Source organism: Saccopteryx bilineata, chromosome 5 (assembly GCF_036850765.1).
Source record: "Saccopteryx bilineata isolate mSacBil1 chromosome 5, mSacBil1_pri_phased_curated, whole genome shotgun sequence".
In the NCBI taxonomy this organism is placed as follows: domain Eukaryota; kingdom Metazoa; phylum Chordata; class Mammalia; order Chiroptera; family Emballonuridae; genus Saccopteryx; species Saccopteryx bilineata.
This window is the reverse complement of record NC_089494.1, coordinates 169,987,634-170,014,151: the sequence shown is the minus strand read 5'-3', so window position 1 is coordinate 170,014,151 and position 26,518 is coordinate 169,987,634. Positions and strand designations below refer to the sequence as shown.

The following is a 26,518-nucleotide window of genomic DNA, read 5'->3' as shown; positions in this document are numbered from 1 at the left end:
AGGAAACTAGTTTGGAAGGTTCTTGTTGGTAAAGAAGAGAACTAAAAGAAGGCTTCTTTGTTGTTGCCCCTTCTCTTCTGCTTGGGAAGTTGTAGTAAGCACAGATGTTTGGTGATTTAGCAGCTATCTTATGATCATGAAGAAAATACTGCTGATAACATTAAGAATGGCAAGGAATAAAAAAGAACCTCAGATAGAACCCGATCATTATTGAACAATTGGACAACAACAACAGAGGTTTCCAATCAGACTTATTTTTATATAAAACAATGAACTATTTTATGTTTAATTTACATTTACTACTTGCAGTTGAAAGTACCTCAACACAAGCTCCTTGATTGGTGAGTATATTCTGTACAGCTCACTGATGAGTATTATTACACGGAGAACACAATCCATGAAGAAAATAATCTGAAATTTATCACATTTTAATTCCACTGGTCAAACTGAAACCATTTTAATACCTTTATTTCATGTATTTGTTGTTGTTCTATTAAGGCTACTAGTTTTATCCTTCTAAGAATAACAGAAACAAATAATGCTGACCATCTATCTGACATGCATCTATCTCCTCAAGCTTGTCACATGTCAACTGGAACATTACATTAAAGCAGCAATTTTCAACTGGTGTGCCACAAGAATTTTGAAAACATTCAGTACCTCACTATTTAGTCAGGGGCACTGACTTCTTTTCCTTTAGACTGTCAAATAAAAAAATAACAACAATCAACACAATAGCCATCTGGATCCGGTGTGAAAGAATCAAAATTATACCTATTTTTTTTTGTCAAATCGGCAAAAAATATATTTTTTGGTGTGCTGTAGAAGTTTAGTAATTACTGTATTTTTCACTCCATAAGATGCACCTGACCATAAGATGCACCTAGGGTTTTAAGGAGGAAAGGAAGAAATAAAATATTCTGAATCAAATGGTATGTTAAAATATTTAATAAAATTATACCACAGTATTTCAACAATGTAAACTCAACAGCAGTATTAACAACCATTAGCACTGTTATTAACAAATGAGAAGAGACTTTAATGTTCAAATACTCTTCTAGTTGTCCGGGAATCCCCAGGACTCATCATCGCTAGTGTCAGAATTTAAGAAACTCAGTTCCTTACAATCACTGGTATCACTTTCTTTGCTATTTTCATAGATGATACCATCTTCAGTGCCATCTAAAGCATTGCTAATGCCACATTTTTTGAATGACTGTACCACGGTTTCATTTTCACTGACTGCCATGATGTTCTCACCCATTCACAAATGAGTGATAGTGGGGCTGTTCATTCATCCAGTTGGTGTCAGATTATGACTACCAGCAGCCATCCATTTGTTCCACTCTTCTCACGTAAAGACTTTAAACGGTTTGTTGATGGAAACGTCAAGAGGTTGCAACTGGCTGGTAAGACCCCCAGAAATTACAGCTAGATGAGTCTACTTATTTAAAGTTTTTTTTTCTTATGGTTTTGCTAATATGTGCTCTAAACTCGTCAAGCACCAATAGGGCAGCAAGTGACATCAGCACGTCACACAGAGCTCCAGCAGCTGCAGCACAGCCCTCCACCACTGCAGCGCCCCTCTCACATCTGCCCTCGATGATGCCAGATGAATGCGCCCACACGTCACTTGTCTTCCCTCCTGTGCTGCATGCAACTGTGGAAAGATCACTCAGCAGATGCCGGGGTTCCGCACACCGCCATGGCGGGTATGATTCTGCTCCCACTGGCGCTCATTCTATGTATGTTTACAGGTGCAGTGCCCTGCAGCAGCTTAAAAAAATGAACATTTGCTCCATAAAACACATGGGCATTTCCCCCTCCTCTTTTGGTGGGAAAAAAGTGCATCTTATGGAGCAAAAAATATGGTAGTTTATGTGTGGTAAAAGATGAAAAAGTTTTAAAATCTCTGTATTAAAGAAACAATTCCTCTGTTTATAATATGGCTAAAGTATTAATGTAGAAAAATGTCCATTCTATATTTTTTAAAAAGTCAGGTTACAGAAATATATGATACAAACTCTGTAATATTTTTGTTACAAAGACAAACACAAAGGTGAATAGATGGAAAGAGAGGGAAGTTTAAAAAGATTTGCAATGTGTTAATGTTTACTTCAAGGTGATATTTATTTTTTTATTGTTGTTTATTTGTGTTTTCTAAATTTTCTGCAATACATTAGTTAATTGCCCCTGGCTTATCCAGAAACTATAACTGATATAAGCTTATTTCTTCTAAAAATATTTGTGACAGGCCCTGGCCGGCTGGCTCAGTGGTAGAGCATCGGCCTGGCGTGCAGGGGACCCGGGTTCGATTCCCGGCCAGGGCACATAGGAGAAGCGCCCATTTGCTTCTCCACCCCCCCCCCCCCTCCTTCCTCTCTGTCTCTCTCTTCCCCTCCCGCAGCCAAGGCTCCATTGGAGCAAAAATGGCCCGGGCACTGGGAATGGCTCCTTGGCCTCTGCCCCAGGCGCTAGAGTGGCTCTGGTCAAGGCAGAGCAACGCCCCGGAGGGGCAGAGCATCGCCCCCTGGTGGGCAGAGCCTCGCTTCCTGGTGGGCGTGCCGGGTGGATCCTGGTCGGGCGCATGCGGGAGTCTGTCTGACTGTCTCTCCCTGTTTCCAGCTTCAGAAAAATACAAAAATATATATATATTTGTGACAGTACATGTCTTTGCTTTATCAAAATGAATCACAATACTGTCTACATTAAGTAAAATCTTTAAAAAATAAAGACTACAGTGGTACATTGACACACAAGCACTTTAAATCTCAAGCAATTTGAGAGACAAGCAGTTACTACTGGGATTTTTTTCTTTGAGTCACGAGCGGATATTTGAATCACAAGCTTCCACCACCCTCCACTAGAAAGCCTGCTGAACGGTCTGAAAGGGAAGAAGAAACAAACTTCCATGGAAAGGTTTTGTTCAAATGGCCTCTAAGCGAAAGCAAGAAAAGTGTGGCAAAAAGCCAAGTCAGTGAAGAAAATGATGATGGGCAAATGAGTTTGTAAAATTTGTATTTTCTGAGTTTGCACACTTTTATTGCTAAAAATGGTGTTGGGCAGCTGTCTGTGAAATTGCTAATCACCTTCCTGTTTGGGAAGGGCCCTTGTTATGCTGTCTCCTCCCCCTCCACCAGCATATTTGACTGACCTTAAGGGTAAATAAGGTAAATACACTTCATGAACCAGCTTATTTCTTTACATTTGCTCTTATTATGTGTATATATATATATGTTATTTATAAAGTACATTTTCTTATTTAAAAGCATATAAAACAAAAAATTCGTGTGGTTTTTGGGGGCCAGAATGGATTAACTGCATTCCCATTAATTTAAATGGGGAAATTCAATTTGACACATGAGCAAATTGAGTCACAAGCTCGGTCATGAAATGAATTAAACTCATGTGTCAAAGTACCACTGTATATGTATCGCTCCATAATTCTAGGCCTCCAGATCCACACAATTGATGAACTAAAACAATATATACATAAATTTCAGAAAATAAGATAGGAAAATATTAAATCTTTAAACCCAGCTGAACTCAAAACAGGAGTATTGCCTTTTCTTTTCACATGAAAAAAGAATTCAAGCTAACTATTGAAGGCAACTCGCAAACTATTGATGGTCTGGTCCAAGATGAATGAAAGAGTAATTTGTAGCAATACTTCAGAAAATGACTACATTTCAAATGTCCTAAATGTTACATATAAACAAGACATTTGGAGCTGTTATATTGTAACTACCCAAGAAAAACAGTTTAAATTTATTGCCAGACATCTATATATGATAAACTATAAACAAAAAAAAGAGCCTATATAGTCTTCCATTAATCCTAGAGGAGGCATCTAGTTGCAGCAATATGGGGGGGGGGGGGGGGGGGTTGTACTCTATTGTGAGAAGGTAGGATAAGCATAATTCACTGATTTCAGAGTCCTTGTACTTTGTCCCACCAGCATTACTGGGGGAAAAGGAGCCTCAGGGCACCAAGTGTTGTGGGGAAGAAATATTCTCCACAAAATGTTCAGTCAGATGATGAACTCAGATCTCTGAGGTCAGGGTTCCTACTCTTGAGCCATGGTAGAATTCTCAAAATCATGGTCGAGTCTTTTGGTTTGGTTTTGTCTCATGCAGTTTTCTATTGTGTTATTTCATCTACTTAATGCCAAGCCCCAAAAAACTACTCTCTGGTTTGCCTGAATTATCCACATGAAATAACACTCACATTTGGAACCCAGACAGCAGTGATCATGTGTTGACCTCTTCTTACCCTTCTTACTGTCAGAGCAGAACTAAATATATTTGAATCAGCCCTGGCAGGGCAGCTCCACAAATAAAGTGTCATCCAGTGTCCTGAGTTTCCATCCCCGGTCAGGGCACGTAGGAGAGGCAATCAAGGAGTGCACAATTAAACAGAACAATGAGTTGATGCTTCCCCCTTTCTGTCCCATCCTCTCTCTCTCCCAAGTCAGTGGAAAAAAAAATATTAGAATCAAAATTGGCTTGGTTTAGAAAGAATAATTAACCCACTAGTTAATAACAGTTTACCACTTTTTTAATTACCATCATATTTATATTAATACAGCATTAAATTGAGGCTATTTTCAGAATAAATTAAATGTTCACTGTTTGGAGTATATATATAAAGTTTTTAAAAGGTTTTATTTATTAATTTTTATGAAATTCCTTTTTTTGTATTTTTAGTTTTGTTTTTTTAGTGTATGACAGAGACAGAGAGAGGGACAGACAGGGACAGACAGGGACAGACAGGAAGGAAGAGAGATGAGAAGCATCAATTTTTCATTGTAGCACCTTAGTTGTTCATTGATTGCTTTCTCCTATGTGCCTTGACTGGGGGACTACAGCAGACCGAGTGACCCCTTGCTCAAGCCAGTGACCTTGGGCTCCAGCTGGTGAGACTTGCTCAAACCAGATGAGCCGCGCTCAAGCCCGTGATCTCAGGTTTTCGAACCTGGATCCTCTGTGTCCCAGTGCGACACTCTATCCACTGCACCACTGCTTAGTCAGACAATTTTATTTATTGATTTTTTGAGAGAGAAAAAAGGAGTGGGGCAAGAAGCATCAACTTGTTGTTAAGTTAGTTCCTTCTGGTACATGCCTTGACTGAGCAAGCCCGGGGTTTTGAACAGGCCACCTCAGCATTCCAGGATGACGCTTTAGCCACTGCGCCGCACCACTGCAGGTCAGACTATGTATGAAAATTTGAATTCACAATGTGAAAATTCTTGTTTCAATGTTATAAAAAGTCGAGTACAATCATACAGCCCACACTCGGTACTAGAAGACACTGTACCTACACACTGTCAGAGCCTGTACTGGTCAGAACATTTTATGCTTTGCAAATTATAATTATGATATTCAGCTGATGAAAACACGTTGCTCTAAATATGAAACTACGTATAATTTCTTATGCTCTATTATAATTTTTAAAAGTTTTAAAAATTAATTTCTATAAAAAAATTAATTTCTATAGTGGGAAACAGCTTCACCTAAAAAATTATCTGAGCCTGACCTGCAGCGGTGCAATGGACAGAGCATAAACCTGAAAGCTGAGGTACACAAGTTTGAAACCCTGGGCTTGCCCAGTTGAGACACATACAAGAAACAATCAATAGGCCCTGACCGGTTGGCTCAGTGGTAAAGCGTCGGCCTGGCGTGCAGAAGTCCCGGGTTCGATTCCCGGCCAGGGCACACAGGAGAAGCGCCCATCTGCTTCTCCACCCCTCCCCCTCTCCTTCCTCTGTCTCTCTCTTCCCCTCCCGCAGCCGAGGCTCCATTGGAGCAAAGATGGCCCGGGCGCTGGGGATGGCTCCTTGGCCTCTGCCCCAGGCGCTAGAGTGGCTCTGGTCACAACAGAGCGATGCCCCGGAGGGGCAGAGCATCGCCCCCTGGTGGGCAGAGCGTCGCCCCCTGGTGGGCGTGCTGGGTGGATCCCAGTCAGGCACATGCGGGAGTCTGTCTGACTGTCTCTCCCCGTTTCCAGCTTCAGAAAAATACAAAAAAAAAAAAAAAAAGAAACAATCAATGAACAACTAAAGTGAAGCAACTACGAGTTGATGCTTCTTTCCCTTTCCCTCTAAAAACAGTTACCTTAAAAGGAGCTAGATCTACCTTTATTTTTGTTGTTATAGAAGAAAGTCATAAAAATTTTTGGCAGATTAAATTTTTAAATTTAAGAAAAATTGTCTTTTGAGAAAATAGTACTTATAAGACTCAAAAAAATCAAGTCTAACATACTTAAAATATATTAAATATGTAATATTTTTCTTAATATTTTCTTTTTTGCTCCTCTAGAATATATCTAACCTATCATTTGTTTTCTTAAATCAAAAAAAAAAGAATATTTATTTATGTTGTCTATGGCTTAAGAGTAGAACATTTTCTAAATTTATAGGAAAGATAGAAGCAAAAGATCATCACATTTACAGAGATTTTAAAAATCTGTACCTATGTGTCTTGGAAGGGAGGTTGTCTCCTCCAATGTCCCTTTCTTTCTCCTGTGACTGCTGACACAGTGAGAGGAAAAGAATAGTATAGAGTGCTAAGTCTTCCTAGATACAGGCAATGTAAAAACAACAAAATGCTATTACAGAACAAAACACTACCTTTGTACAGTCAAAGGCAAACCCCCATCTCCCTCTCTGCTCTAAAGAGTTAGTGCAGAAGGAGCAAGTCAGAAGCAATTCCCAGGACTGATAAAAATCAGTTCTACAAAGCAGCCTGGTGAAAAAGCTCTCTCACCCTGTCCCCAACCAGATCCCTAGGACTTCCTGCCAGATCAGACACACCAGGTTCTCAGGATTCACCCAGCCTACCTTCTGGGCTAGACTAGTCCCCTATAACCTTCATTTTGAAGACTAACTAAGTCTTTCTAGCTCCTACAACTGAGACACAATCTCCCAGGCATTCTGCAATACTGGATTATGTCTACTAATAATGCATTCCAAGTATGAGTGCAGCATCTGTTTCTAGGTGACAGTAGGTCCCTGATCCAATTATCCTATTCATTTTTTTCCTCTCTAGGGACAGGTGTATGTTTAATCTTTTATCTCTATTAGATTAGATGACTATTGTCCCTGGGGAACCTTTGGCCTATTAGATATATTCCTGAAGCCCAGGCATAAAAGTTGTAATGGAAAAGTCAAATTAATGTCTTTTATCCTTCTCCCTTAAAGAACTATGACTCTTTCTTACTAAAAAATAACCAAACTGTATAAATTATTATTGAAAAAAGAGAAAACATTTTGTGACATCAACACTATGACTCATCTCTCCCTTAATCTAAGAAAACGTATTAATTTGGAGTAAGAATTTATAGTCCAATATCACAAACTACTCCTCTGTGTAACTGTAATGCTTATCTTAATGTTTATTTTAAAATGCATTTGTTTTTTAAAAATGTCTGATACCTGATTCAAGATAAAATACCATTGCAAACTGAAACTTATCTTTTATTACAAAAACAGTAAGTACACTCTAGTTAATGCAAAAAAATAGAAAAATATAACCATAAGCATAATCATATAGCCTATACACACCCATAATGTAATATAAAAAAAGATTACAGAAAACCAGAAGAGCAAAAGGAGAAATAAAAACCATAATTTTACCAGCTTTCTATAACTACTTTTTGACCATTTTGGTATAATTTTCTTCCTAATTATTTTCTCTTGTGCACGCAATTCCACTCTCCACTCACTTTAGGGAAGTCTTTGACTAAGTAAGAATTAGTCACGCTAACACAATACCTTTTCCTCTTTAAAATCAAATTAGATGAGAATAAAATGAGCATTTGAATCATTGTCTCAATAAGACACTGGACAGTCTCCTGTGATGTGGCAATAGGAAGATGTACTGGATAATTTAAAGGTGAATGAACAGCTTGCATATCTATGCATATAGGCATTCACCTATTCAACACAAATTGAACACACAAATAAGAAAACAGAAAACAAAAAAGTGTGCAACTATAGACAAGCTGAATTCTATGATAGGCACTGAATTCCAACAGGAAGAGAAAAATCTAAATCAATTCATAAGCCAAGGGTCAGCAAACCATAAAGAAAGGCACAATGGGTTTTGACAGGTGGGGACAAGAATCTGCATTTGAATAGGTAGGCGTGGGATGATGGCTAAATCAACAGGCAACATTGAGAAGGTATTATGGACAGATTTTGACTGGCCTTTCAAACCAGTCAAGAGAATTTGGATTTTTCCTGTAGACAATGGGAAACCATTGAAGGTTTTTACCTCCAGAGTAACAAGATTGAATAAGTGGTTTAAATAATGCTGAAAGCCCAGAAGAGATGTAGGTAGAAAAGTGAATGAGGGGATACAAAACAGTGGTGGGGGCCGGAAGGAGGACAATGGGAACAAACAGAAATGGCATTGAGAGCCAGGTCACACAGCACTTGGTTGTGAATCAGAGGTGTGAATGCCAAAGAGGCCTCCTACTACACCTGACAAGCTCACTGGAGGGCTGCATGGTGGGCCTGACCCACTTCAGAGATCAAAAGTAGCCACATAGGAACAGACCTTCCTAACTAAAAGTGAGTCATGACGGGTAAGTCACATCCTAGGACTATAGCTTCCTTGATGAAGGTCCATCTTTACCTTAAGTAAGCCTGCCTATTGTCTTTTTGCATCTACAATAACATACCCTTGGAATGTCAGAGTGATTCCATTTTTCTGGACCCTCAGGTACAACCTCCAGCCATAGCAGGAGACCTAACCCTTCACTGTTATCTTGCTGCTCCTAATCCCACCTCTCTGTGTGGTGTTGTTAACTATCTTGTACCCACCAATATAAAAGAAGTATGTGTTTCTCCATTTTACTCTCTCAAGTCTCAGATTCCCCTGCTTTGCTTTCTCCCAGCTCCCTACTCTTCCATCAATGGATTTCATGTAACTCCCTACATCTCCTTTTTTTATTGTAATGTAGAAAATAAAATTGCCATCTTCTGAAGTATTTTCCCAATCCATTGAGATTTTGCTCCCTGACAACTGCTATCAGTTTGGCTCAAATGAACTAATAAAAATTCTCTACAGGTTTGGACATTTCTAACATTGTTCATAGAGGTAAGAAGGGAAGATGGGAGTGCTGAGCAGAGTGATTTCTGGTCCAATGTACATGACGAAGGAGACAGGGCACATTGGAAGAGAAAGAGTTCAGATTGTGAAACCAATAATCTGATGAAGGAGACAGCACATTAGAAGAGAAAGAGTTCAGACTGTAAAACCAGTGATCAGAGAACACAGACCCAAAAAAAGTGGGATGGAATCAGCACCAAATGGAGATATGCTTCTCTCAAAGGCAAGCGTAAGAACCACCTGGGAAGACTGTGTAACAACCCATGGACCTGCTAATTCTGAATCTCTGAGATAAAGCCTGTGCATGTGTATTCACGAGAGAAAAACCTGTTCAGATGAATCCGGCCCACACACCTGATTAAGGATCCAGGACATAAAGCATGGTTCTCAAACTTTTTTTTTTTTTTTACTCCAAATGAACCAAGTAATTGCAAGGAACTGGAGAATTAAGTACCAACCAAAGTGGTACAATCACAAAATATTAGGGATCACAAAATATGGGTTCAAAAAAGCATTTCTGCAAATAAGAATGCAGGAAGAGTCATTGAAAACCAACTACAACTCAACACAACCCTGGCTACAAAAATTTCCAGAAGGTCACGTACAATAAGAGCTTTGTAATATTCCAGAGCACCATGTGGCAGACTTTTGAGCAGAATGCTAAATTAAAACTCCCCCTCCCCACTGTTATACACTTTCTCATTTTAATTTTAATGTCTATGTGCCAAATTTTAGCAAGCTAAATAAATTTCTCAGTAGTTTTCCAGTAGGTAGTATTTGTCAAACCGAAAGTGTAGGAGTCCTAATTTTTTATCTTTCAGAATATCCATGTGGATTACTAGCAGACTACATGCAAATGATATTTGAGAAATGGCTTACAAAAAGAAAGCCTAGAGAGAAAATACTATCCATTTTCAAATTCATACTGGGCAGTCCTGCAGAAGTAGAAATAAAATATAGCAAGAGTCAGAACTAGAAATAATAAAGGACTAACGGAAGGACACGACCTTCAGGTCAATTAGGAAAAATATCTATCAAATAATCAGAGCTACCCAAGTGGAATGGACTAAAAAGGGCCACTTCAGGTTAAAGTCCTTAGGTTCTGACAATGGATGAGCAAGTCAACAACAAGGAATTGCTTCACCCAAGTAAGAGACTAATCAGATGACAACGTATTATGCTATCATCTATAACCTTCTCTGTAGTCAAGAAAACATAGTTTAAGACATCTGATAGCCTGTCTCTCTCTTTCTAGCCCCAAAACAAAGCAAAAATGAACAATAATATCAGGCAGAATGTTAATCTTCCCCCTCTCTTCTGATTAGACCCTTTACATTATGAATGTTGGGATGACCTGAATTCAGAACCCAAAACAACATAGGTTAGTGCCGTTGATTCTTTTAAATGTATTAATGTGGAATGTTTTGGAGCTACCAGTTAAATAAGACCATGGATAAAAATATTATGTGATATATTTCGGATTTGCAGTGTATTATTCAAATAAAGTAGATAAACCTATCTTATTATTATGTCATGAAATATTTATTATAACTAGCCAACCCTCATTTATTTATTCTGTCGCTATTAAAAATTAAAGTATTTCAACTTATGGTGAAAAATGCTTAATGTGTGAGGCAGCATATAGTTTTTCAAACTTCTTTTTAGGAGGATGTACCAAAAAAGTTTGAAGAACACTCCTTAAAACCTAGAAAACTCCATAAACCATCCATTTTTTCCTGTAAGCTTCACAATGTTCCTTGACCTATTCTTAATATCCTCTTACATTTATTCAGAACCAAGTGTTGCACTCCTTTGTGGGGCCATTTTTCACTAGGGCATAACGTTTCTGTCTACATAGGAGCTCCTGTTACCAGACAGCAAGAGAAAGCACAACATAACTGCTCTGACAAGTGAATGCTTCTCAAATTTGACCCCAGCAAAAATTTTAAGTTGCTTTATTTCTCAGACTTTTGGGTCATTCTTCAAGTCAAAACAGCTATTGCTCATCTCACAATTTCCAAGTACCTACAATACTAGGTCTAAAAAGAGAATAACCTACAGTTGATACAGGCCCAACAAGTGGAAGGGTACACTTATGACTTAAGTACTACTGCTACGGGGTTTGTTATAAAACACCTCTGATCACATGTGTCCCATACAAAGAGGGGTGCCAGCTGCCAACTGCAATGCCAACTCTGGGCCTGGATGGGGAGCTGTGAGTTTGTAATCTCGGGAGTTCCCAGGTAAAATTTGGAACTGGCCCCCATTCACAGAGGACAGGTGTGACCAAAGAGTGAGGCAGACCACTGCATGTTGGTAGGTGGCAGGTTTAATAATCAATGGGACTTAGATATGAGACTTATCTTGGGTGCTGCAAGATGAGTCGATCTCTGCACCCGCCCGCCAGAATCTTAGAACTTTACAAATAAGTCTTAATGTGGTTCGGCCGTGTACACACAGTCCAGACGGTCTCAACAACTCGGTGCTCTCTCAAGGCTGCATCCTGGAAGTGACAGTTCGTGTGGGAATAGTGGCTGGGAAGTACATTCCAGGCACAGGGGAGGGGATGAGGAGCCTCTAACTGCCCGGGACCAGCTCTAGGGTTAGGGTCAACCAGTAGTCACATCCTCTTGATGACCTCCTCCAACAGGAACTACAAGGGAACAAATAATCACATGGAAGAAGCTCCCCCACTCCCTAACAGACTTCCTTCTCTCAAGAATGACAGAACTGAGAATTTTAAAGAAAGGACTCCACTGAAAAGGTTTCTCTACCACAGGATTACTACAATTCAAGCACGTAAGAGAAAACTGATGTATTATGGTCTCTTATTTTACTTCAGTAAAAAACCAAACAGCCATGCCTCTTTCACTGAAATTAAAAAAAAAAATCTTTGAATAACAACCAAAGACTTACTTGAAGTGTAAATTTGCAGGCTCTTTACTCCAAAATTTACAGCCACTATCATTTTCACTTATTCATACAGAGTGATTTATCTTTAGTGTGGATAACGTATATAAATACTATCACACTTTTGCTAAATAAGTTATTAAATGAGATAATCTCAGGTGGTTTGTAGAAAATAAATAGTAACCAGTATCTATTACCAGGACTGGCTCTACTTTACATTGTGTTTGTTACTTGTGACTGAAAATAAAGCAGAATTCCTATAAATGTTTCCAAAGTTCTCAGTACAGCTGGCCCCACACTTTTTATAAGTCACATGTATATTAACAATGTCTTCTTCTGCCAGGATCTTTCAAAGTGGATTACAGGTTTCTAGAAAGCGAATCTCATGTCATACACTTTCTTTTTTCCCCCCTGAGTGCCTACAGCTTGGTAGTGGATCCTAGGTAATGGGGTTCTTTATGTTATATTTGGAAGATCAATCACAAGGCCATTGGGGATTACCTTGGAAATTTAATTTTCTCTTTTCCCTCTTGATCCCATAGTCTATGGTGCAGACAACAATAAAGATATAATAAAAATTATGTGCTGGGCACTGTTCTAAGGGTTTAATGCATAATAAAATGTTTAATGCTCACAATTTGGTATGATAGATTCCATCACTATCATCTTCACCATCCCCAATACTGTTATCATATGTCAATTTAGAAAGGAGGGAAATGAAGCAAATAAACGCTAACTAACCCATGACTGAGAAGTCACTCTGTTCCTATGTGACGGAACCAGGGCTTGAACACAGCCACACTGGCTCCAGAGTCCACAGGCTTAACCATTACCCTACAATGCCACCGTGAACACTCCTCACAACACTTGTGGAAAAATGAGAAATCAATGCAAATAAGAGTTCAAAGATTAGCAGGAACTCGAAGAGACTAATAACTCCCCCCCCCCCCACATTGAGCAGGAGCCCTCTTCTCTTTCTTTTTTTCTTTAAAAAAAAGTTTTATGTAAGTATAGTGCATAGAGAAAATGGCATGAATCAAGTGAACATCTTGATAAACTATTACAGAGTGAACATACCCATGTAACCACCACCTAGACCAAAGAACCAAACATTACAACCTTCTGTAAATCTCTCTAGTATCCTCTCACTACTCTTTCTCCTTTCCTCAAGAGTAACCATTATCCTAACTTTTATCATCATTTATTAATGCTGACCTCCATATAAATGGAATCAACAGTATATATTCTTTTGCATCTGGCTTCTTTTGCTCCATTTATTTACATTTTTGATTTAGAGTTATCTACATCTGAAGGTAGTATATACTTCACTCTTATTTTGGATAACCTTTAAGGATAGCCACAGATTTTCAGCAAGTTCAAAAATATTCTGCTCACAAAAATTCGGGGATATTTTATTGTTTCATATTCATTTTGAAAATATCCTCTCATTTTTGTGAGCAGTATACACCAGAGAGTAAAGACATACAGATGTATTTAAGAGGAGAAAAAGCTTTTTAGTAATGTATTGGAATTTCACTGAATCCATGCCATCTTTTGATTATCATAAAGCAGAGTACCTAACTTCTCAGAAGTCCAAGTCTGTCATTTAAAAAAACTATGTGTCTCTGAGTCAGTTGCCTCATCATCCAAATGTTGCTGGTAATAACTGAGATGTAAAGGCATTCTGTAAACTATAAAAATCACTACACATATTTCGGGTGTTTTGATGTTGTGGTTCACCTTGGCTGCCTCAGGATGAGGATTCTCTGATTCATCAAGCTAACTCTGGGAGCTCACAGACTTGGATAGAAGCTTCCTAAGGTCAAGGAGGACCATATAATTTTTTGTAGTGGTGGGGAGTGGGACAGGAGACAGGAAGGTAGGTAATGCTGGGCACTGAGATTTGGAAGAGTAGTTATAGCTATTCTTGGTTCTAGGACCCGTCTAGGGTAGTTTCCTTCAGGAGCTGGTATTTCCAGCGTTAGGAAATTGGGTTTTCAGAGTTATTCTTCTTTCTTCCAGTTGTCATGGAGACCAGCTCCACTCCTTTCATTCTCGTTGGTATTAGGAATATTCCTCCAATGCAGGCGGAATGGAGGGGTCTTAGCCCAAACACGCAAGTGGCAGTGCTGGGGGAGAGGGTGTTAAGTGAAAAACAGCGCAGAGGGGCTGGCGTCCTTGAAGGAAGTGGAGGAACCAGGCCTAAGGACAAGGGCTAACGTCAGCCACAGTTCCAGTCTTTCTGACTGCCAACATGGCCCACCCGCCTCAGGAGCCCTCTTCTTTTCTCCTTCCCTGGGACTACTGACTTCTACAAACATAAAGAGATAAGCCAGATGTTTCTCTTAATTTAAGCTACTAAAACCTGCCTGGAGGAAAGCACGGCTGCAGGCAGTACCAGATGGCAACAAACTCTCAGAGTCTAAGACCAAGCGAGTGTATGAAGCTAATAGGAAAAACAATGTTCCAAATCAATGTGTCATAATTTGTTTGAGACAAAACTGGAATATTTTATGATAGAAGCATCATTAAAGGCGGCATGGATTTCTCCAATTGTAAATACTAATAGATATTGAGCAAATAATATTCAGAAACTAGTATTTCTAAAGGATTGAAGTATTTTGTTGGGCAAATAAGTTTAATGTGATTTTTATGCTCACTCTTATTGCTAAAAATGGCCACTGCTTATGTGATGATTCTCTCATGTGATACAGCTAAGTGCATTTCATGCTTGAGAAGGGGCTTGGTTATGCTACCATGTGCTGGAGAAGGGGGTTGCCCCGGGGAAAAGTTTTAAAAGGAGGAGCTAGGAGTCCATTTTGGAGAGAGACCACATTCTTGAGAGAGGGGAGGGAGACCACGTTGTTCCAGGGGAGAGAGGCCACGTGGTTGGAGGAAAGGAGGCAGTCAAGATGGCCGGTTGCTGAAGGAGAAGACAGTTTGTACAGAGAGGAGAAGGGAGCTGGGAACCAGAGGGGATAAGACTGGTGGGGGCCTTTGATTCTAGGAAAACTCGGATGTGTCAGTCCAAAACCCACTCATTCTAGGAAACCTGAATGAGTGGGTTTTGGAGCCCAGTGTGTTTGTGTTTACTCATTTGCCGAGTGAGAGGTAGGAATAAAGGTAATGGCCCACCAGTCCTTGGCTCTGCAGTTTCATTACCATCTGTCAGGATCAAATGCAAACCTGCATGGGCCAGGTGGCTGTGATGGTGGCCAAGCTACTGCCTTTACATATTTATACAGTTTAATGCTCATTATATCATTAAAAGGCACTTTTTGTAGTTATTCTGACCTTTAAGCATTCAGAATCCTCTTAGTAAAAAGTTATAAGACAACAGACACTTGTGAGATTATTGCAAATATAAACAAGTAAGATCCTTTACATGCTTAAGAGTGCTGCCAAGTTTTCAAGTGCATTGTTTTATTGATTGAATATTTATTCCTATTCAAATAAGGGGGTCACCAAGCCTCACCAACCTAGACTAAGTCATGCCTGGAGCCCACTTCTCTTCTTGTTATCTCTACATGCGAATTCCAACTTGTTTAACCACACTGTGCCTCATTTCCTATTGTGTCAAAGGGTAGCTGAAAGGACTTAAAACTGTTAACTAATATACATAAAACATTTTAAAAGAATGCCTGCAATGAGTAAACAACTATGAAAGCATCAACAATTAATATCATTACTCCAGAATGAAGTAAATCTACAACACTAAGATCTTTATGTAAACTACTCACAAAAATTAGGGGATATTTTATCACTTCATATTCATTTTGAAATATCACCTAATTTTTGTGAGTATATATGTCAAAAAGTCATAAAATTGAGAAGAAACTATAGATTTTGATATTTGAAGTATCATTTATTGAATTTTCTACCCTTTTATTGTAATGATAACCACTGATACTCCAGCTGTTAAATATTAAGGCACCAATGGACTTCAAGAAAAGTCTTGCACATAAGAAAAAAAACAATTTTAGGAGTAAACCTTTTTTTTTTTAATAAGCTTCCTAAAACAAGATCATGAAATGGTCAACTTCAAAATGTTGAATTCCACCAAATTCACTCCACTTGAATAAGTAAGTCTATTATCCCATTCAGAGTGAGCCTAGTATTTTATTTTATTTTATTTTTTGAGACAGAGAGACAGGAAAGGAGAGAGATGAGAAGCACCAACCCACAGTTACATCACTGTCACTTTAGTTGTTCATTGACTGATTCTCATAGGTGCCTTAACTAGGGCATTCCAGCCAAGCCAGTGCCCCTTGCTCAGGCCAGCAACCTTGGGCTCAAGCCAGCAACTTTAAGCTTCAAGCCAGTGACCTTTGGGTTTAAGCCAGCAACCATGGGGTCATGTTATGATCCTCTGCTCAAGCTGGTGACCTCAGGGTTTATTACCTGGAACCTCAGCATCTCAGATTAACGCTTTATCCACTGTGCCACCACTGGTTTAGGTGAGCCTGGTATTTTAAAAACTTTTACATTCTACCACTACCTCTATGAATAGAAGGAGTTAAGCAAGTGGGTCTAAAAGACAGAATTATTACAGTAATTGGGGCAAACACAAAGTGCTAAATGATCATTTATTTTCAGTTTTAAAAGATATTAAAATTGTATTATTTAACTAGTGTTGGATAAACAAATGTTTTTAGGTTTGCTCACTTGTATTGGGCCAGTGCTGTGAGTGTATAGTATGCTGTGCTTGTCCTCAGCACAGCAGATTGTAAATTGCAGATTGCCTTCCTTTGGTTGAGAGGGGCCATTGTTTGCTATTGTTTGTTGGAGAGGGGGTTTCTCCCCCAGACTGTTTTGCTGGGGAATGCAGAGAGAAAGAAAGAGCTGAGGAGCTTGGGAGCCCAGCAATTTCAGCCAGGGCCTGTTTGGCTGAGCCCTGCTGAGGCTGGTGGGGACCTGTGAGTCTGGGTGAGTCCACAATGCTGAAGGGCTTGGGAGCCCTGCCTGTTGGCTCGTCCGCCATTACAAGACTTTAATAAATGGAATGGCCCGCCATTTCCTGGCCCCACAGTTCCTTTACTGTCTGCCCGATCCAATGTGAACCGGCATGGCCACAGCAACAGCCACTGGCCTTACAACTGGTTTTTAAATTTTGACAAAATTGTCAATTAAATTAGGATATATTTTGCAGGAAATTTTAGAAAAGTATGTTTGGTTCGGCAAAGTGCTCTTCTAATAGCAAGAAATAGACAAGAAATGTTCTAATGGGGTATCAGTTTTATTTTAAAGTCACATTAACACATGTTTATATGTACAAATATGTGTATACACATATACATATTTTCAAGGTAAATGCCTATATTCTCTTAATGAAGATAAATGATAAATATGCATTTCACTCTTTTCATTGTCTTCAAAGAATGATCTTGTATAATGTTTAGTAAGCGTTAACAAATAGTCAATTCAAAAAATTCAGCCTCAGAACTCAAAGGATTAGTTAAAAAGAAAACCTAGCTCCAAGGATGGGGATTAATAAAATTAAGGGTTGAGCTAGAACATCTGAAATTTATCTTTAAGAAATTGGAGCTGTACTTATTTCACTCAAAATATACAATTATAAACCTGATTAATAACAAGGGTTCCCTGCCCCCAAAATACATTATATCAACAATCATTTTCTGGATCAGATTGCAATTACAAACTTTTCTACAAAAGCTTTAGGGAAAAAAAGCTAACATGAAATTCTGAAGGAAATAGAATGAAAGTATTAGAAGATCATGAGTCTCTATCCAGCAAAACTGCTTCTAATCAGCATGTCTTATTTATCAGCAGAGTGTCAATCTTTTTCACTAGCACATCTTCTTTTTGGCAGCCAAGCTTCAAGTTAAATTTAAGAAAGTTCACAGTAGGTGACTAAAGAAACAAGTGTTCCTCGAGTACTCAATATTCTAATAAAATAAGATAAAGAATCTTAAAACTAAAAATAAGTATAAAAATGAATCATGATAAACACATAATCTCAAACTTAGATGATTTATATTGACTTGCACTTTGGGATGGTTTTTGCTCAATGAACTAAAAGTGCAAATTCATTTTTTACTCTAGGATAAGGTGGACGAAAGAGGGGCTACATGCTGAATCTGATAAGCTGAGAGGAGGCCTGCATGGAGGTTTGCAGACTCAGAGACCTAAAGTAACCGCACAGGATGGTCTGAAATGAAAACTTTCTGACTAAAAGCAGTTCTTGGCGGGTAGTCAAGTACTAGGGAGGTATTTTTCTCTAACAAAAGTCAATGCTTACCTTAATTGAGCCTCTCTGTTGACTTTTGCATCTGCAATAGCATACCTGATAATATACCTTTGAAATGTAAGAGTGATCTTCTTTTCCTGACCCCTCAGGGTGCAGTCACCCCACCAGAGCAGAAACCACAAATACCCTTGTTATTTATCATGTTAATTGTTAACCTGCTCACATAAAAGAAGTATATAGATTTTTACTTTTATCCAGTCCCAAAGATTTCCCCACTTTGCTTTCTCCCACCTCCCTTTCTATCACCAGTGGGTTTCATGTAACACACTTAACACTGCCCCTTTGATTCTAATGTATAAAATAAATGGTCAAACCACCATTTTCAGGAGCAATTTCTCAAGCCATTAAGACTTTGCTTCCTGGCAATCAACTGACAGTTTGGCTCAAATAAATTCATAATTCTTACAGGTTTGGACTTATCATACATTGACAGTAATAATTTTTATTAAAAGGATTAATCTAGCCTGACCAGGCAGTGGTGCAGTGGACAGAGCATCGGACTGGGATGCAGAATACCCAGGTTTGAAACCCCGAGGTCACCAGCGTGAGCACGGGCTCATCAGGTTTGAGCAAGGCTCTCACCAGCTTAAGCCCAAGGTTTCTGGCTTGAGCAAGGGGTCACTCAGTCTGCTGTAGCTGCACCCCTCCCCGTCAAGGCACATATGAGAAAGCAAAGAATTGATGCTCCTCATCTCTCTCCCCTCCTAGAGTCTGTCTGTCTCTATCATCTGATCATCTGTCCCTCTCTCTGTCCATCTCTGTCCCTGTCACAAAAAAAAAAAAAAAAAAGGATTAATCTATCTCAGGGGTTGGGAACCTTTTTGGCTGAGCCATGAATGCCACATATTTTAAAATGTAATTCTGTGAGAGCCATACAACGACCTGTGTACATTACGCATTATCCAATAAAAATTTGGTGTTTTCCCGGAGGACAGCTGTGATTGGCTCCAGCCACCCACAACCATGAACATGAGCGGTAGGAAATGAATGGATTATAATACATGAGAATGTTTTATATTTTTAACGTTATTATTTTTTTTATTAAAGATTTGTCTGCGAGCCAGATGCAGCCATCAAAAGAGCCACATCTGGCTCACGAGCCATAGGTTCCCAACCCCTGATCTATCTCTACAATAAATTATTGTAAGTTAAATATAATTAAGAATGCTATTTTTAAAATTCTAACTATGCCAACATTGCACATTTGTACCTGTCTGTATATATACACAATCAGCATACAGATAAAGGAATAAAGTTATGTCTTAACATTTCAATAAAGCCATGTTAGGTTTTCATTCAAATTTCCTAGGGTTATCTATAGAAATAATAACTGTGGTATAGGTAACTATTCTAGGTAAACTTTTCCTTGTGCTCGCACAATGGAGATAAAGAGAAAGTAAATGGGAACAGTTGGATTTGAAGCTAAGAACTACAGAAGGTAAGGTAGACAGCTAAGACAAATTTTGTGAAGTGTTGTCTGGTTCCTACTAATAAAGGGCAGCTTGGCTCACCTGTGTCCACATATAAAACATTTATGGGTCCTGAGACAATTTTTAGGTAAATCATCTCAGAAGATATTTGCACCTAAAATATCCAGCTCACTGAAATAAAGATGACTTTTTGAATGATGCTACACTCCTTCATTTTACTTTGTTGATTTAAGACTGATTATGATGGTGATTTTATGCCCTCCTACATATTTTTAAGTCCCTTTCATAGCTTTTTCATGGTTTAACTTGAAAGATTCTCTTTAAAGCAAGTATGCAAAGCAACTCTTGGATCTGAAGCAAGGTGAGTTTGGAGTTAAATTCCAGTGTGATACTGATACCTAATATTAGAATCATCATCTAACATCAAAAGCAACAAGCAGCCTTCTCTAGACCACAAAATTTAACTCTCGATTTAACAAAGTCCTTATGTAAAAATTTTACCATTGCCTGACCAGGTGGTGGTGGAGTGGATAGAACGTGGGACTGGGATGCGGAAGACCCAGGTTCGAGACCCCCGAGGTCACCAGCTTGAGGGTGGGCTCATCTGGTTTGAGCAAGGGGTTACTCAGTCTGCTTGCTGAAGGCCCGTGGTCAAGGCACATATGAGAAAGCAATCAATGAACAACTAAGGTGTTGCAACGAAAAACTGATGATTGATGCTTCTCATCTCTCTCTGTTCCTATCTATCCCTCTCTCTGACTCTCTCTCTGTCTCTGTAAAAAAAAAAAATTACCATTATATTGTATATTATTTGTAATTAATGTAAATAATAGATGAATGATATAATCAAAAAATAATTTGCATTCTCCCCAAAAATCCTAAAAAAACCCACAAAAAACAAGAGCTGCATAAATATACATTAATTCTTTAAAGATACATGAAAATTTTCAGATTAAAATTTCCAAAAAGACTATTATTTTTTAGGATTATAACATAAATCATTATTTTTCTTTTGTATACATTTTCTCAGTCTTCTCATTCTTAACCTAGAGCATATTAGACCAATATCCCAGTGCTTTCTAAAGTTTGAATGCCAACTTAAGTTATTCACACTCAGGACTTTGAAATCTTAAAGCTAATATGAACTGTGACACTCTAAAATAAGTAGCAACATAATGAGTACAATGTGACACCGTACTTTGCTAGACAGCTGATCAAATTTGTATTTCCTGTAATGTCACTGATTAAATGAGATTCTGTGGCCTTTTCAGTTACATGACCACAGATTGCATTATTTTCCAGCCATTTTTCTTAAAAATGTACACAGCAGGTCACAGGAGGACCTTAGGGATCAATACCAAACAAATGTCATTACAGGAAAAAAAGCCTGCATTTTAAAGTTTGCTAGACATTATGATGCTGTGTTTGGAATAAAATATTAATACAGGTTTATAATGCCTTTATGTTCTTTAATACTGAAATTCTGTATAATGATAACTTTCTAAACCTCACATAATAGCATTTCTTTTCATTTTTCTCCTTAGTAAAACAAATTTGTGGATAAAATGGTTTCCTTAGCCAGGCAGTATTTAATTCTAAAAATTCCTACACTACCTTTTTTTCCCTATACTATTTTATAGGATTTATAATACAGACCACAAAATATAAAAACTCATCACCACAAGACGAGAGAGAGGAAAAAGTCAGAAAAATATACAAAGCATTGAAAGGCTGGATGTGGATGCTGGAGGGGAGGGAATTCATGAGGTTCTAGGCAAGCCCTGTGATGACGTCACCCCACATACATAATGTTACAGCAGTCAGCACAGGCCTCCTGCTTTCCTATTGGTGAACACCCAGTCAGCCGACATCAGAAGATAATCATCATTGGCCAGACAATTACAACTGGAGCAACAGCATCAGCTGCTGTGAGCCTAGACCTGGCAGGCTGCTGAAAGGGAAGGCAGAGCCCAGCTGCTCTCCTCACTCAATGAATTTTATGTCACTTTACCAATCGCTAGGTGATTTTCCTCCTAGCTAGAAGCCTTTAAAAATTAAGTCAGCTTTACTGATGAGAATGGAGGCAAAGGCCTGACATCTCACAAAAGAACAAAATGCCTCTCTTTTCAATTCTGTAAAATCACAAGGAGTTTTCAACCTAAAATTGGAACTCAAAAATGCTACTGAGCTAAAAGCAGGAATTTTCCTCAGCCTCATGGAATAAACTCTCATTTACCAGATAATATTACCCCAGATATTTTTAACTTGAGTAGTTTCAAGATGAGGCTCAGGATGACTATCCAAGGGAATATATTCCTTTGCACTTCAATTGCTTTTCTAATTTGTTATAGGCAAAACTATTTGCTAAAAAAGATTTTTAAAAAAGTTGATACTATTTATCCTGTGTCTATAATGAATATAGGGTTAATTATTAATTAAAGCAGCAATAAACTCAATAAACTTGCCTCAGCTGGACCTTTGTGTGTTTATATAACACCACTCCAAAATAGGGACCCCATTACATTAATATCTAATAAGGTAATGAATATGGATTATAGGACACATTTAATAAAGTACCTTTACTTTAAGGTCCTCTTAAGTGATACTGGGTAGTACAGACAGCATACTGACAAAACAGCCCTCCTGGCAGTCCTCGCAGTTCTTCAAAAGACAGCACAGCTCATTTTGATAGATAAATTATAATTCTCTAAATTAACAAGTTTCATTTGAGGCTATGACTTGAAGATACATTTTTAGGACAAGCGGAAACGATTTCTCAAAAGACACAGTAAGAGCTTCACAACATTGTGTCTTGCTCCAGAAGCTTTTTCAAACCATTTTAAGTTAAGGAGCCTGGAAAGGTTAAGACTTTGTGGTTTCCTAATCTTCCCCTGTTCCCAAGAGGATTTAAACCTTGGTCATAGCGCTCCCTTATCCTGTTAACAAGGGAAACAGAAAGAAATATCTTCATTTTCTTATACTCTTGGTTCAAGACTGTTTGGATAATGCAGGAAGGTTTATAAAATTGGGCACACACAATCTGGAGTAAAAAAGAAAGCAAGACAATTAAGGTCAGGAAGACTAGCAAGCATTTTTCGTTTTTGTTTTGTATTGCAATAAACAAGCCAAAAAGAACATAAAATCAACAGAGAGAAAAAGGCAGGGAGAGGAAAATCCCAGTATGAGATAATGACATAGTATTAGGCAGGGGGAGGACAATTATGCTAAGCTTCAGATGTTAACAGGTAGTGCTGGCAATAAAGTGGACACAAATCATTTTATAACTTACTGAACAAGCATTTTCTCCAGCATCTGTCACTTACAAAGCATTCTTTGAGGTGCTCGGGATAATCTAGAGAGGAATGAGACAAAACCTACACCCTAAAGAGCTGATAGTCCGGTAAGAGGCACAGACATACCTGCAAATATTCATGTCTATAAACAAAAGGAAAGAGATTGCCAGAGGAAAGTACAGATAAGGAGCTAGGAGGAAACAGCAGTCAGAGCCCAACAAGCAAGCTAAATTGGCGCATTTTTGTCCATTTCAGTGTGAGGAGGGCTAGGCCCTGTGTGGCTCAGTGTGTTCTCCTTGAGTGAATGGAGAAAAGAGGCGGGAAATGGTACCCGAAGGAGGTACAGAAAGTTGACCTCAGAGAAAAGGCAAAAGTAAATAAGAGGCAATCTTGGCGGCGGCGGCGCAAAGGCGGGCTGAACAACAGAGAGCGGGCGCAGCGGACGCGAGGGGAAGCCCGCTCCACAAAGGCAGGTTCGACAGAGGTGCAGCCGTCAGACACACGCCGACCTCAGAAACAGCAGTACGCCCGGCTGAGGGGGAGGCAGACGGGCTCAAGTTGTGTGGCGAGAGATACAGCAAACGCCTGCAGAGAAGCCCCGCGCCCTCGGCGGCCGGGCGGGCCAACGCCCCCAACCTGCCTCCGGCGCCACCCCCTCCTCGGGAAGAGGAAGTGCATCCGAACGGAGGAGGTCCCCGGGCGAGGTGCTCGGCTTCCCCAGCGCGAGGCCTTTCAGGACGCAGACGGGACCAAGCCCCGCGGTGCGCAGCCTCCTCCCACCACCACCCGCTCCCGGCGCTCTCGGCCTCGGCCTCCCGCGCCCCCGGAGCCGCCTCACTTCCCGGCCTTCCCAGCGGATCGCGCGCCCCTCCCAGCTTCCGGCTCGGCCCCCTGCGGGCCTCCGGCCCCGGCGCCACAACTCGCCAGCCGGCCGGCGGGGCGGGAGGAAGCGAAGGCGGCGGCCGAATCGCCCGAGGACTGTCTCTACTCCCAGGGGCCGGAGGAAAGAAAGTTGAACGTCCTCCCGACTCCCGCCCGCGGCAGCCCTCCCAGGGCACCCACCAGCCCTGGACCTCCCCGGGCCGGCCCGGCGCCCACGTCTCCGATTTCCCACAGCCGAGATGGGGGGGGGGGGGGCAGGTCTTAAGGGCGAGGGTGGGGGCGCGCAGCGGGCGGGGTCCCTCCGCTCCCGCGAGCACCCTCCGCGCGGACCCCCGTCCCCTTACGGCGTCGGGAAGCAGCTGGCACTGCCCAGCTCCGAGTGCGCGTGGCGAGCACTTCACTGATGGCCACAGACCGGGTTAAGGAGAGGGAGGGAATGTCTGCCACAGTTCTGTCTACGAGGAAGAGCGAGCTGAGCACGCCCTACTCTGTTCAGTATTGCAAGGTGACCACAGGATTGCCTCCCACACAAGGATTTTCAAAAGGACTGGTGGAGGGAACACAGTAAACAAGAAAGATGCTTCCCCGATTTTAAGTTTGTCTGGGGAAGAGCCCCCAAGGACTGCGGACCCAGGGGATTTTAATCTGTCTCAACTCCACTCAGCACCCTGCCACTGAATAAGCTCTGAGTGTATCCAAAGGCGTTTCCGTAAAATAGAAACTTAATGGCGTGGCTCCGTGCTCTTGGGTTCATTCATTTTTATTTCTGTTTTCATTGTCCCCTCCCCCCCTCCCCCGCCTCTTTATGAAACCAGAAAGGATCCGCGTGGGGAAAGGGGTCCAGGAAAGGAGGAATCCGGCTGGGGAGCGCAGAAAAGAGCAGAGAAGAGGGAGAGCTGCAAGGAGAAAGGAAGGACACGAGGGGTGGGGAAGAGGACCAGATTGCTGAGGACGGCGGGTGGGAGAGAGTTAAACGAAGCCGGAGACCCGGCTCTTCTCCACCTCCCTGCACGCTCCGCTTGCGGGAGGCCAAGCAAGAGAACCCCACTCTAGATGAAAGCCAGGAGGAAGCACAGGTAGGGAACCTGGGCTGTGGCATCACTCCTGCCTTCCCTGCCGCGCAAATATCTACTCTATGTGTACATACATATGTTCAATGTTATATAATATGTGTTAAAGATGCCTATGTAGCCGCGGTTTACACAGGGGCACCCAGACCAACGCGCTTCGTGAAGACCCTGTGTCTCAGCGGCCGGCTCTCTGCGGCCCGCGATTCCCCGCTCCATTCTCGCCTAGGCGGGGAACACAAACATTAAACACGCCGGGAAGACGCGCAGGGCTCCCGGACACAGGATCACGAGAAAGCATCACCTACCAGTTTTCCTGCATCCATTGGATGGCTTCGTTCTCGTTGAACTGCTTTTCGAATTCATATTCTTGTAAAGTCAACACTGACATGTTCATTGGGGCTGATCTTCGGAGTCGCTATGTGTTCTCTACACAAAATAAAATAATCTGTAAAGTACTAGGTTTCGAGTGCTGTGCTTTCCCCACCCGCCCCCCAGGTCTTCCCCTGGCCGCCTGATCGCGGCGGTCGGTCTCTCCCAGCCTCTCAGCTACATCCAGGGTTGAGCATTGCCTGCGCTCGGCTCCCAGCTCCGCGCTCTGGGGCTCTCCTCCTCCAGGCGTCCGCATCCACCGTAGGAGGAAATGAATGCCTTGCGGTCTTAGTGCCCGCACGTTTGTCCATCACCCTTTTTACTTGTCTACAGGGAAATCTCCTCCCCCTCGTGCGATTGGAAAAATTAACCCTTTCCGAGGGAGAGCGAGAGCGCGCGAGACCTCTCCTGCCTTGGGGACGTTTTGCCTACGCGAAAGTAACTAAAAGAGTGAAAGAAGGACGAGGAGAGGGAGGAAGTGGCCTCGAGGTCACCCACTGCCCCCAATACCAACCTCGTGGGCCGCCTAGTTTTGCCTTTGAATATAGTTTCGGCGTGCGGGGCGCAGCCCGGAGGCGCGCGTTCCCGCGAGCTTGGCAAGTAGACGACAGGAAATAGTAAAACCTGCCAGCTGTTTTGTAAGAACTCCAGACAAATTTGAGACGAGATTACACATGAAGGAAACGCACTTCCCACCTCCTTGTCCCCACCGTACCCTCTAGGCCCCCACCCCAGAGCCCTGGCTTTGACTCACAACCTGGGCCCGATGACCCGCAGAGTTCCTAAATCACGTGCAGGCTGGGGATGCTGAGGATGAGGATGGTGGAAAGTCGAGAGCAAGCAGTAGCCAGAAGAGGGAGATAGGTTAGGAGGAGGGTATTGGGCATAGGAAGGGGTAGAGTTAATGAACTGATGGAGAAAAAGGTGGAAGGAAGTTATTAGATAGGAAAACTTGACTAACTGGTCCAATGCAAATTTCGTTTTATTTATTGTACAGGTGGGTGGGACGGAATTGTTTGAGTAGATTGCTAAATGTAATGTTGACCCATACTGAACCCCCAGTCTCACAGCAGTGTTTTAGCCCCAGCTTGTATATACACCCCTTTTTTTCTCAGAGGAAAATAAATTTTCTACTTGATCCATCCCCTCCATTCATTCCCACAAGTTAGGAAAAATGAAATAT

At 40.9% G+C, this 26,518-nt stretch overlaps 1 protein-coding gene across 6 annotated transcripts in view; it reads right to left on the bottom strand.

Annotated features, from left to right (window-relative positions):
- ELOVL6 (ELOVL fatty acid elongase 6) overlaps positions 1-26,210 on the bottom strand; it is a 166,206-nt gene extending 139,996 nt beyond the window's left edge. The window contains exons 1-2 of one of the 6 annotated variants that reach the window (XM_066279403.1): positions 26,093-26,210; positions 25,272-25,392 (exon numbers count right to left, since the gene is read on the bottom strand). In XM_066279403.1, coding sequence (XP_066135500.1) covers positions 25,272-25,360 — 89 coding nt within the window. In that variant the 5' untranslated portion in view covers positions 25,361-25,392; positions 26,093-26,210. The other 5 variants (XM_066279402.1, XM_066279404.1, XM_066279401.1 and 2 more) reach the window with 5 other exon arrangements.
- Positions 26,211-26,518: the final 308 nt, after the last annotated feature.